Source organism: Pelodiscus sinensis, chromosome 3, assembly GCF_049634645.1.
Source record: "Pelodiscus sinensis isolate JC-2024 chromosome 3, ASM4963464v1, whole genome shotgun sequence".
In the NCBI taxonomy this organism is placed as follows: Eukaryota; Metazoa; Chordata; order Testudines; family Trionychidae; genus Pelodiscus; species Pelodiscus sinensis.
In genome coordinates, this window is record NC_134713.1 from 76,297,626 (window position 1) to 76,312,060 (window position 14,435).

The 14,435-nt window shown below is 42.6% G+C and overlaps 1 protein-coding gene across 3 annotated transcripts in view; it reads right to left on the reverse strand.

Annotated features, from left to right (window-relative positions):
* Positions 1–14,435, reverse strand: part of PDSS2 (decaprenyl diphosphate synthase subunit 2) — a 209,698-nt gene that overhangs the window by 110,369 nt on the left and 84,894 nt on the right. For all 3 annotated transcript variants that reach the window (XR_012902618.1, XM_006123168.4, XM_075923962.1), the window contains exon 2: positions 735–869. Coding sequence is in view for 2 of the 3 variants with exons in the window: in XM_006123168.4 (XP_006123230.1) it covers positions 735–869 (135 nt within the window). In the remaining variant the exon portion in view is untranslated. The remainder of the gene's footprint in view (positions 1–734; positions 870–14,435) is intronic.

The following is a 14,435-nucleotide window of genomic DNA, read 5'->3' on the forward strand; positions in this document are numbered from 1 at the left end:
AGTGAAACCTTCAGTGAAAAATTATTCTGGTAATTAATAGCCATGCCCAACACAAAATAAATTACAAATAAAAATAACCTTGTGTCAGTTTTTCCAAATGTGGCTGTTGCTATAAGAGTGTTTTTAAACTTGCCGGTTACAATGGCATCCACTGAAAGATCATTCAGCATGCTGAAACTGCTGTCTACAAAGGACCAAGAGCAGTTTACAAACCTGGTAGTCATTTCAATTGAGCAGAAACTTGCATGATTCACCCCCTACACAGAAGTCTGGTACAAATGGGCTAGCATGAAGGCAAGATGTGTTGACTAATGCTGCTGTTTACAGTATAACGCATGTCTCAATAAGCCTCCACGTTGACTAATTAGTGGATTATTTCATGTGATATTAAGCAATGCAGGTGATTGTTCTCAATTTAAATTATGGAACATTTGATATTATTAATAAATTGGGAAGTGCTGATTTTTGACTTGCATAAAGTCACCGTTTTTGTTCTTAAAAAAATACTAGGCACAATTAAAACTACACAAACTTATTTAATCATTCTTTAATTCACTGAGAAGATGGGGTAAAATAATTAACTTAGCTAAACAATAATGCTGAAGAGGTGAGCCACGAGAGGAGATGGGGGACCCAAAGTCATATCTAGCATGTCCTCCCACCCCCCAGAGCTAGTTGTGCCCTGTCCAATAAACATATGTCAGTGTCTCTTGCTGTAAGAGACTGTACTATACCTGGAATAAATCCCGCTGATCATGTCATGTTGGAAAGAAATCTCTGCTGTATTGCTGGGACCAGCTGCTTTGGAAATAAGCAATACGACCAAACCTCGCATTTGTAGGTTGTTCCGGCTATCATACACAAGCCCTCTGCAAAAAGAAGGGGGAGGGGGAGAGAGAAGAGAAAGATAGATCAGGATTTTTCATAAACCACTTTACCTGATCACACAAAATATAAGTAGAAGGGCTCAGCCTCCAGGATGACATCATCATTTCATCTAAAGTCTCTATTATTCACATCCAAGGGTGAAGAAAACTGCAGTTCTCAATCAAGATCTTTTGCCATTTTTAGTCCATAACTTTTAGTGATATGTTACCAATACCAACAACACAACACTTCAATCAGGAATTCCCATTTCTATTTCCTAGGAGAAACGTATACCCAGCAGTTCTGTAAAGTTGTCACTAGAAATATTTTTAGATAATTTGATAGTTATACAGCACAACAGTAATAGTATGAAATGTTTTTTACAAAATACAAAAAGCCAGCAAAAGAGATGTAAGACGGGTACAACCCAAGTAAAAAATATTTTTCTGAAGATGATAAACAGAGCGTCTATATCAGAATATACAAACTTATTTGCATTTTAAGAACAAAATTAGCAAAACCATAGAGAACAATAGATAAGATTTCCCTAAAAGTACAGGAATTAAACTCACCAGAGAAAGATTAACAGTTTGAACAAACAGGAAGAACTGCTGCAATGCTGTTAAAACAACCTCCCTAGTTCAATTGGTAGAGCATGAGACTCTTAGTTTGAGGGTCATGGGTTCAAGTCCCATGTTGGGCAATGTGCCCATCAGGACAAGAAACAATGGGTTCAAACTGCAGCAAGGGAGGTTTAGATAAGACATTAGGAAAAAATTCTTAACTGAAATAAATTGCCTAGGGAGGCTGAGGAATCGCCATCACTGCAGATATTTAAGAGTAGGTTGCATAGGCATCTATCAAAATAGATGGTGCTTGGTCCTGCTGTGAGGGCAGGGGACTGGACTTAATGGCCTCTCAAGGTCCCTTCTAATTCTCTGATTCCAAATGTTATATCTAATTCAGTTCTTTTTCCACTGTTTTAAGAATTGTCCATGGCAGAATTACCACTTAGAACGCAGCAGCCCAAAAATAAGTTTGCTTAAAAACAATGTTCCCTCTAATTTTTTCCATCCATATGCAGAATAAATTTTGTTATGTGCACCACCAATAGAAATATATGCTGCTGAGTGACTTGCCAATCAGCTGGATGGCACCTGAATCTTTCCTGGGTGGGCATCCATGTACTCTGATTATAGGGAACACTTCTTAAAAACAATCTTTGTTCTCCTCTTGGACCCCAAAATTTCCAGTATCTCTGCCTCCTAGTCATGCGCAGATCGCCGGACAGCGTGGCTGGCGAGCAGAGCTCGCCGTGGTTCAGCGAGCCCTGCTTATTGGGTAGATGAGTAGGGACTCGACTACTCACTCCCTCCCCCCTTGCTGCCTCTATCAGAGAGAGGCAGCAAGGGCTGGGGAGCAGGAGCCGGTGTGGGGGGAGCCAGCATAAAAGCTGATTCCCCCCAACACTGTCTCGGCGGGGGGGGGGCATGAGCAGGGAAGGCAGAGGCATAGCAGGGGGAATGGGCACGAACCGGGAATTAGCTGTCCTGGCTCATACCTGGTCCCAGGCTTTTAATATATTTAAAAAGCAGAGGCACAGTTTCTGGGACCCAGTGGGAGCTGGGACAGCTGATTCCCAGTTTGCTCCTAGTCCCCCTGCTACGCCTCTGCTCTTCATACATTTAAAAGGCAGAGCCGCAGTGGGTTTAGCTTCCAGAGTCGGGAGCTAACCCTGCTGCAGTTCTGAAGTTTCCATCGACTACTCAATTAGCTGATTAAACACAATTTAACTTCCCTAACTATAATTCTCTGGCTTGATCACTGGAAGAAATCAGATCATAACTGTCAACGCTCTAGAAATATCTATTTTTTAAAAGCTAGGTGATATTTATGTGTAAGGAAATCTAGCATATATTACTTAGTCTCATAATATATCATAGTTGCATATTACAAAACTTCGCCACCATTTTACACCCCAAGACAAACTAAAGTATCTTTAAAAGCATCAGAGGAGTAGCCGAGTTAGTCGGTAACTGGAAAAACTTAAACAACCAATAGTGTTGCAGCAACTTAGTTCGAATTACCTTTTAACTGCTGCGTGTAGCCGTGGGCAGTTAGTCTCGACTAGTGGCATTTAAAAATGGCAACCGGACGGGAGCATGCAAATAAAGCCCAGGATATTTAAATCCCGGCCTTCATTTGCAAGTTCGAATGCCTACATTAGCCTCCCTATTTCGAACTGCGGGGCTAGTGTAGACATATCCTTAGAGACTAACATCTCTAACATAATACCGTCTACATGTTTTGTTAGTCTCTAAAGAAGGTGCTGAAAGACTATTTTTTTTATTAGTTTTTAAAGTACATTTCGTACAGTATCTGAAATTGACAGATCTATAAATACAAAAATTCACAATAAGTGTTAGTGACAGACAATGATGTTCACAGTGAAGGCTGCCACTGCGTCCTTGACTCATTCCATTATGTCTCAATAATACTTACTGCTTCTATTATGGTTTACATTTACAAAGTGCTTTACAAACATTAACCAAAGTTGCAGTACATGCAATCCACAAATATTGATTGCCCTGACATGTGAAAAAACTTGCCATAATAGGATGAGTTAAAGGAGGACAGCAGAATGATGGAGCTCATTCAGCAGCTTTTCAGGCATATAAAAACTGCTTTGTAGTTTAAAAAAAAACAAAAACAAAAAACACCCGTAGTTTGTTGGAGAAGAGAGAGAATGGATTATAATTATTCAAATCGAGACGAGCCAGTCATGCTATTTGTATGTAGGAATAAAGCAGGAGGGAAGAATCCAGGAAAGAAAAGCTGAATAAAGAGGTGAAAGAGATCAAGTATGGCACTTCAAATGGTGCCTCCATAGCAGGGGGCAGACAATAATTTTTGACTGGGGCCCACACTTTCCTATGGAGGGGCAGTGGGGTCTGGGATGGAGGTTGGGTGCTGAAAGGGGCTCGGGGTCTGAGAGGGAGTTTGAGTGAAGGAGGGAGCTGTGATCTGGGGTAGGTGATTGGGGGGTACGGGTGCAGGAGAGTATTCTGGCATGGGAAGGCTTTAGAAGGGGGTGAAGGGTCTGGGATGGAGTTGAGGGGGCAGAAGACCGGGGTGCCAGAGGCATGCTCTAGCTGGGAGGTGCTTACCTAAGCAGCTCCTGGCCAGCAGCGCTATCAAGCAGGCTTCCCTGCCAGCACCCCCAGACCCGCTGGCTGGCTGTGCATGTGGCTCACTGCGCTGCCGTAAGAAGGGAGGGAGAGACTTCGTGTGCTGCCCTCGTCCCTACTGCTCCTGCCCCCCAGCACAATCTCTCAGCTCCCATTTGCTGGTTTTCGACTAATAGGAACTGAGAGATTTTGCTGGGTGCAGGAGCAGCATGCTGAATCCTTTCTCTCTTTCCCTCCCCCTCCCTGCTCCCCAAAGTGCCACGCAACAGCTAGCTGCTTTGATCGGCACCGCTCCCTGCTGCAGGGATGGGCACGAACCAGATCAAAAAGCTTGGTGGGCCGGATCCAGCCCTCAGGCTGTATCTTGCCTGTCCCTGCTCTCTAGTCTCACTTGAGGGATGTGCCTCCTCTCCTCCTACATGCCACTGGACTACAGAAAAGTGGTACCCGTTGGAGCAGTATAAGCACCCTCTTGCAGCACTGAATGGTTGGCATTCCAAAAAATTCTGAGGAAAGAGAAAGGTGGGCATGAAGTACAATAAGCAGCAGCAATGTCCACAGAAACTTCAGTTTTTATGGCAAGTACCCATTTCTTCTTCAACTAAACTCACACGTTTGGGAGTTTAGCAAGCACCAGAAGCCCCAAGAAGGTGAACTGAAGCTTTCTAAATAAACAAGAGTTGCAGACTCACTCTCGCAAATAAGCATCAGATGTGCCTTTTATGAACAATATTCTGCAAGCATACGTGCTGAATTCCAAGTTGTTGTTCTGCAGATTTCTACAATGGAAACACTGGCGCCATCTTAACTTGGTAGAAAGAGCTCTCAGAACTGATGTTCTGAAAGCTGAGCTAACATCTTATTTCCTAGCCTGTTTACACTAGACATGTAGATTCACTTTATGCTCATCGTTGAAGAAAGAGCAACTGGTCCTAAAATATATGCTGAAGTCATGGATAGCAAGCTGCTCATCTTCCTCTCTGTCATCCACAGTATCCTTCCCACCTTGCAGAGGAGGGCATATTTTCAAACTGAAAAATTGGGACACCATTGTTGGATGTACCACAAGAAAATGTTTGGTATGGGATAAAGGAAGTGAAAAGAAAGTGAAATGCTCTTTCCACTCCTCCAATTACACCTCCTTTCAGAATGAAAATTGAGATGCTTGACAGCAAGGAGCAGCAAGAAGAAAAATTGTATTTATGTTTGACCTCTTATTCTCTCCTTGTCCTAACACCTCCCTCTCCAACATAGCTCTCACTCTCTCTCTCAACCACTATTGTCTCTAACTCAACCATAATTCAGCCAAACTCTCATTCACAAACTATTCCTCTCCGCACTTAATGCTGCCAAAGCCAACCCATCCTCCTTGCTCAGAGATCTTCTCCACCCCTATTCTGTACCTCATCTCTCTACTGCCTATAGCCCATAAGCGTCATCTCTAGATCCACCACGATGTTCTCCCATTGGCCAAACTATAGTGTTTTGTAAGGGTGAACATTGTGGCATCACTAAGTAGGGCTTAAACCAATAAATCAGTGGCCCCGCCCAAAGGTTGTATGAAGAATTACTGAATTCGTCAATGTCTTAGTCCGAAATAATAATAATAATAAAAAAGGCTTTCTTGATCAAAGGGATATGGTGTCCACTTTCCTTCAGATGAGAAGGCATATTTGAGAGAGTATTGATCCAATTCAGGAGAACTCAAACATCAATTTAAGTATACATTTTGAATACTGATGGACTAGAAAGCCCGGGAAGGCTGGCAGCAGGGAGTAGAGCCGGGAGCCCAGTGGCCCCGGGCCAGAGGAACAACAGCAACCTGACAGCAACAGAGCCCAGCAACCTGGGGCTGGCTGCAAAGCTGCGAGGCCCGGGGGCAAGGGAGCCCGGCCGAATCTGCTGATGGGCCCTGGGAGAGCCTGGAGTCTGTCAACAGAGGGGCCAGAATTGACCACCCCAGGTCCATCAAATTCCTTTCTTTAGGACCCATCAGATCCATCCGACAGTTACAGATTAGAATTAAGTTTTGAGCTTGGCTTTCAAAAATTTAGCAATCTTAGGGGCCAAATGGACAATAAATATTTAGAGCTGATGCTAAAAATTTAGTCTGTCACAGTGCCACTGTCTGTCAATCTTAAAAGTCAATTTGGTATCTGCCACGGGATATGTATTCCCAGCCCACTCTGAGCTGATCAGGCTCTGCGATACATGCTCCACCCTGTGAGTGTTACAGTCCCAAATACCCACAGACCTCTCACTACCTCCTTTCTACCATACAAGAGTCCGGCCTAGCGGCCAAAGTCCATAACCATCCCTACCCACAGGCAGTAGAGCCCAGCAGCCCAAGTCAGAAGCAACCCCTGTTCAGGGGGCAATAGGGTTCTGGTCTGAGTTTACAGCAACATCTATTTGTGGGGCAATAGGACCCAGTTGCCCGAGACATCAGTGAAACCCTGTTCACAGGGCAGTAGGGCCTGGTGGCCAAAGTCACTAGCAATCTCCCTGTCTATGGGGCAATAAGGCCAAGCGGCCAAAGTCAGTAGCAAGTCCCATTCACAGGGCATTAGGGCCCAGAGGCCCAAAACAATTGCAAACCCCTGTTCGAAGAGCAATAGGGCCAGTGGCTAAAGTCAGTAGCAACAACAGGAGTGCCTTGTCATAGTCTGTGAGGGTAAAGGGACCCAGGCCCTCCCTCTCCAGTGGATCCCAGCCCACGGCCCTGTCAGTGGTGAGTGCGTCTCAGTGGGGAATCCACCTATAACACACTGAGCTCAGGGGGACTCCAGCTCCCTGCCCGTGGCTACTTCCTACTCAGTTCACAACCACCAGTGTCTTCTCCACTTGCCTCCTTCAGACTGGGAGCTTCCCTGGCTAGTCTCCGCTGGCTGGCCTCTGCTGCGGCGCCTGTCTGCTGCTTTTCCTCCCGAGCTCTGGCAGCAGCTCCTTCCTCTGAGGTGGTCAGCCCCAACTGAGCTACTCCACTGGCCTTTAGACTGGTTCTCCAGTTTGTGGGGGTGGTCGACTGCTTCTGGCCCAGTGCAGGTGTTAGTGTCATCCAGTTAAAAACCACATACATCTCTTAAATTGGGTGTTAAAATAAAAATGTCAATTTATGCTGTGGCGGCATCTAACCTAACACACTTTCAATCGGCAGATGTGGGTGTTGCTTGAAAGCCATGAGAACATGGAATAACATTAGGATTCCAGAAAAAAAAAAACCACTCAACCTGCTATTTAGTATTTAAAGCACAGGATAGCTCACGAGGTTAGATAATGAACTACTTCACCATTGCAAAACTTAGGAATGTTAGTAAGTAGTCAACTGGTGTACCAACTATTCGCAAGGGGGAAGGAACAGGAGCTGGTGCTGGGGGGAGCTGGTTTAAAGGTCGGTTCCCCCCAGCACCGTCTCCACAGTGCCACCTGCCTCTATCAGAGGCAGCAGGGTGTCATGGGGATAGGAGAGGCTGCTCCAGCACCAGCCCCTGTTCATAGAGGGTTGGGCTGGCTGCAGGCAGGGGCTGCTCCAGCTGCAGCCAATCCTGTCCACCATGAACAGAGGCTGCTCCAGCACCAGCCTCTGTTTGCAGCAGACAGAGCTGGCCGCCTCAACAGGGGCTGCTGGACTCAGCACAAGCCAGGACCGAGCAGTCCTGGCTCATGCTGGTCCAGGATGCTGCAGCTCTGCATTTTAAATGTAGTAAGAGTCAGGTGGCTCTTACTACATTTAAAATGCAGAGCTGCAGCGCGAGTGGAGGAACCAGGACTAATCAGTCCAAGTTTGAGCTGGTTCCTGGAGTTACCCTCAGTGCAGTTTTTCAGAGCAGTCCTTTTTGACTAATTGTGTAGTTGATACAAATTGTATTCACTATACAATTAGCCAGATAACCGCAACTTAACATCCTTAGCAAAAATAAAGCATACACCTGCTTGAATAATTTCATAAACTCTTAACTATGAGGCTCTGTGATCCAGAGGTTAAAGAAAAAAAAACTGGAAGTAGGATGAGTTCTGTGTCTTAACGTGAATACTTACTTAACATGGTACATTATGGAAGCCTCTAGCTCTCTCTCATCAGCCTTGGACAATCCAATTTTAAAAATGGGAAAAAACTACCAAATGGGAAAAAACGACATCAGTGAAAATCAGCTGCTATATCCAAGATAAGTTTTCTTGGGACTAAAAAGTAATCCGCATATTTTCTAATGTTCCTTCACACAGTTTTTATGCTACCTTAATTATGGGTAGAAATCAAGAAACTATGTAAGCAGTTGGAAGTGTTGAGCACCCTCTGGATCTGAAAATCAGTGGTGCTGAGATACAACAAGTCTCTCCCTCTGTAAAAATGAAGACTGGGGAATAAAGAAAGACCGTCTTTGTACATTTCAACATTCAACAAGGAAAGGTGTTCTAGGATATACACTGCAGTATGCTTAACTTTCTGTTTTGTTTTTTTGTTTGCCATCTAGATACTAGGGCCTGTAAGCTAGTTTGCATGAAAGACTGTGTATGTATTATTTTAGGAATCATGCACAAAGGTTAACACAACTGAACAAAACTGTTCACTAGAACAAATTTTGTGTTACTGTATCATAAGGCTTCCTCTTGTATGAAAAAAATATACCTAATGAAGGAAGGCTTTCAAAGAGAAAAAGTTGTCTTCAGCATTCAAGTTGTCTTACAGTTTTATCATCTTTATTTTTACTACTAAAATGAATAAATAAAAATCTACTTACAATATTCAAAACTGTAGATGGAAAGCCACACTGTTTTGCTTATGCCAAGAAAGTACTGATGGTATAATAAACAATTAACAGTGTAGATTTCTAACGTTTGAGGCACATGTATTTACTACAAGATTATACAGTAGTCCAGCAAAAGTTAGAAAAATACATAATATGACTATGTATTTAGCATACATATCCTGTCATAATGGTGTGTGGTGGTATAAACAGTTTTCTGGCTTGAGTATAAATTCACCACATTATTCATGCACAGTTAAGCACAAGAGACATGCAGGTCATACAACTACGTGCAAATAAAATCTTCATACTTCCTCACACCATTCATGCATTTAATTTATGACATATGCGAGAGAAAAGTGGCTCTTAAAAAAAGTTACTGGCACTATTTCTTCCTATTCATTTGCTCATAAAACAAGCTGCTTTACTTCTCATTTACAGAAAAATTACTACTAATAATTTTCAACAACTAAAAATAATCTGAAGTAATGTTTCTATACAATTTGAAAGTCTAGCATCTCCTGATTTGATAGGATTAGAAACAAATTGTATTACAACATTAAAAAGCACGGGACCTAGGCTTGCCATGGAACACAGACCTGCTGAGCCACAAAGTAAAAGCACTTAAATCGGTTGCTGATTTAGAAATGGGTATGGGAAGTACAGAACAAGTAGTTTTACATTTCTGCTTTTAATCGATGCATACCAGGTGAGGAAAGAGAATGAAAAATAGCCTATTAAAAAAATCCAACCATTTGAAAGTTCAGATGTTTAGAACAGGGATGTTAAATATCGGTTAACTGAATAGTCGAGTAACCTCATGAAATTTTATCAGTTAGTCGACTATTCTATAGTCCCCGGGCTCAGGGCTGGCAGCCACTGTATCAGAGGCAGCAGCGCAGGGTTCCAGAAAGGAGCTGGTCCACAAGGGGAGCCAGTTTAAAAACCAGCTCCCCTCGCGGACTGGCTGCCTGTCACCCTGTGCTGCTGCTTCTGATAAAGAGGCAGCAGTGCGGGTTGGCAGCAGCCCTTGTCTAGGGCAGGGTCTGAGCTCCCGGACCCAGAGCAAGCCAAAACTGAGCTGGGCTGCCTGCCTGCCCAGCCCCTAATACACTTGAAATACAGAACTAAAACGGGTATAGGTCCTGGACCCAGCGTGAGCCAGGACTGGGCTGGGCTGCCTGCCTGCCTGGCTCCTAATACAATTTAAATGCAGAGCAGCAACAGGAGTAAGTCCTGGAATCATAGCAAACCAGGACTGAGTCAGGCTGCTGGCCAGACTGCTAAAAAATTTACTGGCAGGGAGAGGGAAATGTATGTAGTATATAGCATTAATCTATAAGCTTTTGTTTATCGGTTAATCGAATATACTATTACATCCCCAGTTTAGAATGTGTCATTGTTTGCTGAGTCCTCAAAGGTATAAAAAAGAAGATGAACTGTACACGTTCTGTTATGAATAAATATGTGGAATGTTTCACATAATTATATAAGTAAAATATAGTTTTAGTCACAACATCTTCTATATACATATAAATTTACGAGCAAAATAGTATTCAAAGTCCAGTTCCATTTACAGAAATGACAAATTGTGTTGCTGACGTATCATATCCATACCAAAGCAAATTGCATTAGACAAATAAAAAAAAGCCTAAGGTGACCATCCTTTAGAAACTAGAAACTACAGCATCTATTTGACATGGCTTCAGGGGTCACATTCACACTCTACCTGATTTATATTCCCAAGAGATATTCTGCCCAAGTAACAGCTACACAGAAGTCTTCCAGATGGTGCAATTAGTTTTGATGGGTATGTGGCAGAAGACAGGTTCCTCTAGGGGAAAAAAGTGAACTGAAAGCAACCCAAGTGAAATTGGGCACATACGCAAGTAGTGTCAAGCTTGGAATCTTTTGGGAAACCACTGCAGAATAACATCACAAGTGTGAGCACAGGATAGCCAAGAAAAGACATTAGTGAATTTTGCTTGCTCTAAGTTACAGACTAGGTATATTGGAATTATGTACTACACCCTTAGGGGAAAATAAAGATAGACAAATATGTCTCACTAACAATCTACAACAATCCAGCTTTGCAAAACATTAAAAAGGCCAGAAGAAAAGCACCTACAACTAGATTTTATGCATATGACAAAATAAGCCATTTGAAAATTGTCAGATTCACAGGTTTAAATACAAAACTTTTTTTTGGGGGGGGGGGGGGAGAAGAGGGGCTTAACAGTGCTGATGCACAGAGAAGAGTCTAGCTCTGAAATGTGTATATTACTCCACACAGACACAAGAGACTCACACCACCCACTCAAGCAGTGACACTGGCTAATAGCTAATGTGCTGCAAATTACACCTCCTACTACCACAATCCGTCTGTTACAGAGTATAAATCCAGAAAATATGAGCATTCCACTCAAATACTTTTTTGCATTTCTCAAATTGTAATGCCCATTTTAACAGACTTTGTTTTTAAAATACATTTTGGATATTAATCTCCTATAATTTTCAGTGGTTTAACGCCACCTGTATTAACAATATTTTGTCAAAAAAGCCCACTGCTTAATTGCAAGTTATAAATACTTCATTTTTTTTTTTTGCATTAGAATCATAGAATCATAGACCCATAGAGCTGGAAGAGAGCTCAGAAGGCCATCAAGTCCAGCTCCCTGCCCAAGGCAGGACTAATCCCAATTAAATCAACCCAGCCAGGGCTTTGTCAAGCCGAGACTTAAACACCTCTAGGGATGGAGACTCCACTACTTCCCTAGGTAACCCATTCCAGTGCTTCACCACCCTCCTAGTGAAATAGTTTTTCCTAATAGTCAACCTGGATCTCTCCCACCGCAACTTGAGACCATCGTTCCTTGTTCTGACATCCATCACTACTGTGAACAGCCTTTCTCCATCCTCTTTGGAACCTCCCTTAAACGAAGTTGAAGGCTGCTATCAAATCCCCCCTCACTCTTCCTTTCTGCAGACTAAATAGACCCAACTCCCTCAGCCTCTCCTTGTAGGTCATATGTTCCAGCCCCCTAATCATTTTGGTCGCCCTCTGCTGGACCCTCTCCAATGCATCCGCATCCTTCCTGTAATTGGGGGCCCAGAACTGGACACAATACTCCAGATGTGGCCTCACCAGAGCTGAATAAAGAGGAATCATCACTTTTCTGGATCTACTGGCAATGCTCCTCTTAACACAACCTAATATGCCATTAGCCTTCTTGGCTACAAGGGCACACTGTTGACTCCTATCCAGCTTCTCATCCACTGTAATCTTCAGGTCCTTTTCTGCAGAACTGGTACTTAGCCATTCAGTCCCCAGCCTGTAACAATGCTTGGGATTCTTCCATCCCAAGTGCAGGACTCTACACTTGTCCTTGTTGAATCTCATCAGATTTCTTTTGGCCCAATCCTCCAATTTGTATAAGTCACTCTGGACTCTATCCCTACCCTCCAGCGTATTTACCTCTCCCTCTAGCTTAGTGTCATCAGCAAACTTGCTGAGGATGCAATCCATCCCCTCATCCAGGTCATTAATAAAGATGTTGAACAAAACCAGTCCCAGAACTGAACTCTGGGGCACTCCACTAGAAACCGACAGCCATCATCGAGCCATTGATCACTACCCACTGGGCCCAACCTTCCAGCCAGCTTTCTATCCATCTTACCGTCCATTTATCCAATCCACATTCCCTTAACTTGCTGGCAAGAATATCGTCAAAAGCCTTGCTAAAGTCAAGGTATATCACATCCACTGACTTTCCCATATCCACAGAGCCAGTTACCTCATCATAGAAGCTAATCAGATTGGTCAGGCACGACCTGCCCTTCATGAATCCATACTGACTATTCCTGATCACCTTCCCCTCTTCCAAGTGCTTCAAAATTGATTCCTTGAGGATCCCCTCCATGATTTTTCCAGGTACTGAGGTAAGACTGACTGGCCTATAGTTCTCTGGATCATCCTTCTTCCCTTTCTTAAAGATGGACACTACATTTGCCTTTTTCCAATCATCCAGGATCTCTCCCGATCTCCACGACTTTTCAAAGTTAATGGTCAAAGGCTCCTCAATAACATTTGCCAACTCCCTCCGTACCCTCAGATGTATTAAGTCCGGACAAATGGATTTATGTATCTTTAACTTTTTAAAATAGTTCTTACCCTGTTCTTTCCCCACTAAGGGTTGTCTACCTTCATCCCATATTGCGTCACTTAGCGCATTAGTCTGGGACCTGACCTTGTCCGTGAAGACAGAGGCAAAGAAAGCATTAAGTACTTCAGCTTTCCCCACATCATCATTAGTCCTATTAGTTAATGAAGGTTGCTCAATATTACAAAATTTGGAATATTTGCAATACAATTGCTTGTGAGATGACAAAAAAAGTAATTTTATTACCAGTCTTCTATTTTTTACAGTATATATAGATTAAAATGGAGAATAGAAGAAATAAAGGGAAATAGAATAAACTGGCTCAACAAGCAGATGAGTTGATAAACATCAGATATCAAGGAGATTCAGGGGGTAGCCGAGTTAGTCTGTTACAGAAAAAACAACAAATGGTCTGGTAGCACTTTATAGACTAAAAACTTGTAGATGGTATCATGATATCAAGATACTGACTGGACAATAGGAAGCCTAACAATAGTACACGTGTAATTGGGAAATTAACAACAGGAAAAGAGCAGAAATGTGAATACAGAAGATTTAAAGAGTATCTGAAACAGTGTATTGAAGGAAAATCAAGAAAAATCAACAAAGGTGGTAAGTAAATTTAAGAAAATCACATAGCTGTGGTCTCCATAGAAATTGTAGCTGGCCAACACTGTACACATATATTGTATGACACTGTAAACTACTGTTTATTAAGGAGCCCTAGCTATGGACCAGGCCTTTCCATTAAGCAAGGCACTACATTTATTACAGTACAAGTAGTCCTGCCCCAAAGAGAATTTTTGACATACAAGGAAAAACTCAACCTCTTGGGTTGAGCAAAATAGGTGAACACAAAATACAATATACTTATAACTGAAATTATATTTCAAAAAGTATTTGTTAACATTAACTACTATTGCCATTTTACAGCACTATAACTTGCTGCACTGAGGGAAAAATGGGGTTTTACACTCCTGAGTCAGGAATTGCAATGCAGCAAAGTGGCAATGTAGACTAAGTCTAAGTTCATGGCAGTGAGGTTTAAAAAAAGCTTATTACATTTGGATTTCATAGACTAACTAGATATCTAGCCACCTGACTCTCAATTGCTTCATTATGGAAGAAAATGGGCCAACAAAGCTAGAGCAATTTTGCAACAAAAATTTACGATTCTTCAGTAGCATATAGCTTGTCAGTCGTCATAGCCTTACTTATTGTCAGTTTTTTCTAGTTCAGCAAAATCAGAAACAAACTAGTTTCAGTTACACGAAAGGAACAGATTAAATTAATTTTCCTTACATATGTACCCACTATTCCAATCTATTCATAGATGTTCCTCCTACCCCCAACATGCACACACAATCATCTGGGTAAGCCGCAGATGATTATTGAGGGCAGGGGTGAGGAACCTTTGTTGGGTTGGGGGCTGCTGACCCACCAAAAAAATTAGTCAGGAGCCACACATAAGTCAG